Here is a 2,797-nt window from a genome sequence, read left to right on the forward strand (position 1 = left end):
CCATAAATCGAAGATTCGGCTCTGGATAGTCCTCTGTTGGGGGGGGCCTGGGGGGGGGGGGGGGGGGGGGGGGGGGGGGGGGGGGGGGGGGGGGGCGGGGGCGGGGGCGGGGGCGGGGGGGGGCGCGGAGGGAGGAGGGAGAGAGAGAGAAAGAAAAAGGGAAGCAGGAGCGGGGAGTGGGGAACGGAGCGAGGAAGGGAGAGGGGTAGGGCGCGAGGGGAAGGAAGGAAGGGGGGGGACACACCTGGCAAGCCGGAAATGCCGCTCGGAACGGTGAAGGTGGCGATGCGCCGGAGAACGCGGCTACCGCGCGGCGCGTCGCCGGCCGGGGCGCTCTGCGGGGCAGCCGGGGCCCGCAGTGGCGATGGTTGCTGCTGCGGCTGATCAGATGGGGGCGGGGCCCGGGCGAGGGGGCTCACCCCGCGGCGGAATCCACTCATGCTCGGGCGAGGAGGAAAGGAGAGCGCACAAGACCCCAGACGGGCGAGGAGGGCAAACGGTGGGAGCGGAACACGGGGGCCGGCAGCAAGAGGGCGGGGGAGGGGAGAGAGTATGCGACTGCCTCTCCGAGAAGCTGGCCAGGTGAACAGGGATGCCTGAAAAGACGAATCTAAAGGCGGCCGGTTGGTGTATTATTACGGGATGCACGTGCAGGCGTGCGCGCGCACACACACACACGCACGCAGGCACACGCCCGGGGGTGGGGGGATCACTGTCGGGCTTGCTCCCCGTCTCCCGCCCCGGGGCCGGAGATTGCACGTTCGTGTGTGTGTGGGGGGGCGGGGGGACGGGGGGGGTGCACGCGCGCCGGGACGCGCCATCGGGCGGGTCAGTTGGCAGGTGTCCCCTCGCCGGCCTTGGGCATGGTGGCCGGCGAGGGGTCCGGGGCCAACGCCGCGGATGATGACGCTCCGGAGGATGAGGAGGCGGGCAGCCGAGGTGTCGAGGGGGATGGGGTGGCGCCGGTCGGCTTGGGCACGGGGGTGGTCGCCGGGCCGTCTGGCGCGCGGCGGGGACTCCCACCGAGGGCCAGCGCCGCGGAGGGATGCTTCATGAGGGCATCAAGGCCGCGCTCCAAGGGAGGACGGTGTCCGCCCATGGTCAGGGCACGGCGGAAGAGGAGCAGCTTGTCCAGCAGGCCGCCCCGGATGATGGCCCGGTCGTCGAAGTACGAGTCGCCCATGGTGACCGGCTGCTGGCCGGCAGCCCCGGCGGTGCCGGCGGCGTTAGCAGCTTGCCGAGCTCGGCTGCCGGGCCGCGGGGCAGGGGCCACGCTCGCGGGCCTGCTACTGGTCGGCATGCTGGCCTGCAGGTAGGTCACCTGCTCGTAGAGGGCCTCCTCGTCGCTGGGGACCGGGAGGTCGGCGGCGGCGGCCAGCTCGGTGACCACGCCCCCCGGCAGGGCGGCCAGCGCGTCTGGCGGTAGAAAGAAGGAGTGAAGATGCTCCTCGGCCTCGGAGTCGGACTGATCGCCGCCGGCCGGCTGGTACGGCCGGCCGGCATCCAGGAGCGACAGGAGTGCCGCCCGGCCAGGGTGGGGGGCGTTTGATGGCGCGGCAGAGGCGCGAGACTCGACAGCTCGCTTGGCGCGCACCTTGCCGGCGAGTGTGCTGGGAGGAGGAGTCAGCGAGGGATGCCCGGAAAGGGGCGGTGGGGGGGGGGGGAGAGAGAGAGAGGCGCGGGAGCGGGGGGCCACAAGCCGCGATGCGGCTGGCGACATGGCAGGAGCGAGGGGAGGCGAAGGTGAGGGGGAAACGGGGCGTACCGGTTGAGCCATCTGAGACGCTGATTCCCGTGCCGGAGGATCTGGTTGTCCTGGGCAAGGTGTTGCCCAGTAAACTGCACCGGCCAAGCCCGGTGGTGGGAAGAGGAGGGCGTCCCGAGAAGGGAGGGTGAGTGGGGGGGGGGGAGGCGGCGGAGGGAAGAGGAACGATAAAATGGAGAGGAAGAGGAACGATAAAATGGAGAGGAAGAGGAAGGAGAAGTGGAACAAGAAGAGAAAGAAGAGGGTCACGCAGGGGCGAGGCCCGGGGTGCGAGGCAGAAGGCACGCATACCAAGCGATCTGGCTCCACGGAGCTGCCCTTCGGCAGGGACATGGCGGGGTTCGGGGGGGGGGCAAGCCGGCGGGAGCGGGGGGCAAGAAAGGCAGGACGGGTGGACAGAGAGGAGCAACGAAGATAGGACGGGTGTGGGGGAGGGGGGCGGGGTTAATCCGCCCGCTCCGGCTGTTCGCGTCCCGCCCCTTTTCGGGAGGCGCCTCGTCAGGCGAAAGGCCCGGCGCCGGTCGACGCGCCGATCGGACACGGCGCATACGTTGGCACATGATTGGATAGCGGCGCGAACTCCCCCGAGTACCGACGCATGCGCCATCGCGGGCCCATACGTCGGCATTTGGGATCGCCAAACCGCCCTGTTTGGGGCGGCTCTCGGGGGGGGGTGCGGGGTGCGCGCCGCCGGGGCACTTTTCGCTGCTGCTGCTGCTGCTGCTGCTGCTGCGGCCCCCCCTCGTTGCTCCACTCGCGCGGGTCGGGCAAACGGAGGCGCGAATTTCCCGCATCATCCGCGCCTCCCTATCGGGCGCCTTTTGACCGTGGCTGAAGGCCGATACCGCCCGGCCGCCGGGCTTGCCTCCCGCGGCTGTTGGGCCCGCGGCGAGTCCAGGCAGGGGATAATGCGCGCGACGGGACCGGGGCGGGAGCGGAGCGCGGACCGGGCACTGGGCGCGGTCGCTGCGTGCAATTTTGCGCGCCCGCCCCGTCACTAACCCGCCGGGGGGGGGGGGGGGGGGGGGGGGG

At 71.5% G+C, this 2,797-nt stretch overlaps 3 protein-coding genes across 3 annotated transcripts in view; 1 reads left to right on the plus strand and 2 right to left on the minus strand.

Moving 5' to 3' along the window:
• H696_04964 (hypothetical protein) overlaps positions 1–583 on the minus strand; it is a 7,628-nt gene extending 7,045 nt beyond the window's left edge. The window contains exon 1 of the mRNA XM_009498830.1: positions 245–583. Coding sequence (XP_009497105.1) covers positions 245–440 — 196 coding nt within the window. The 5' untranslated portion in view covers positions 441–583. The remainder of the gene's footprint in view (positions 1–244) is intronic.
• Positions 584–667: 84 nt separating this feature from the next.
• On the minus strand, positions 668–2,199 carry H696_04965 (hypothetical protein). The gene is made up of 3 exons (XM_009498831.1): positions 2,057–2,199; positions 1,766–1,839; positions 668–1,610 (listed from the first exon to the last, which is right to left on the minus strand). The coding sequence occupies exons 1-3, from the start codon at positions 2,096–2,098 to the stop codon at positions 830–832; spliced, it is 897 nt and encodes a 298-aa protein (XP_009497106.1). The 5' UTR covers positions 2,099–2,199; the 3' UTR covers positions 668–829.
• Positions 2,200–2,673: 474 nt separating this feature from the next.
• The window catches only part of H696_04966 (hypothetical protein), a gene marked incomplete at its 5' end in the record, with an annotated part of 12,935 nt that continues 12,811 nt past the window's right edge, over positions 2,674–2,797 (plus strand). The window contains one exon of the mRNA XM_009498832.1: positions 2,674–2,735. Within this exon, the coding sequence (XP_009497107.1) occupies positions 2,674–2,735 (62 nt within the window). The remainder of the gene's footprint in view (positions 2,736–2,797) is intronic.

Source organism: Fonticula alba (genome assembly GCF_000388065.1).
Source record: "Fonticula alba strain ATCC 38817 unplaced genomic scaffold supercont2.8, whole genome shotgun sequence".
Lineage (NCBI taxonomy): Eukaryota > Rotosphaerida > Fonticulaceae > Fonticula > Fonticula alba.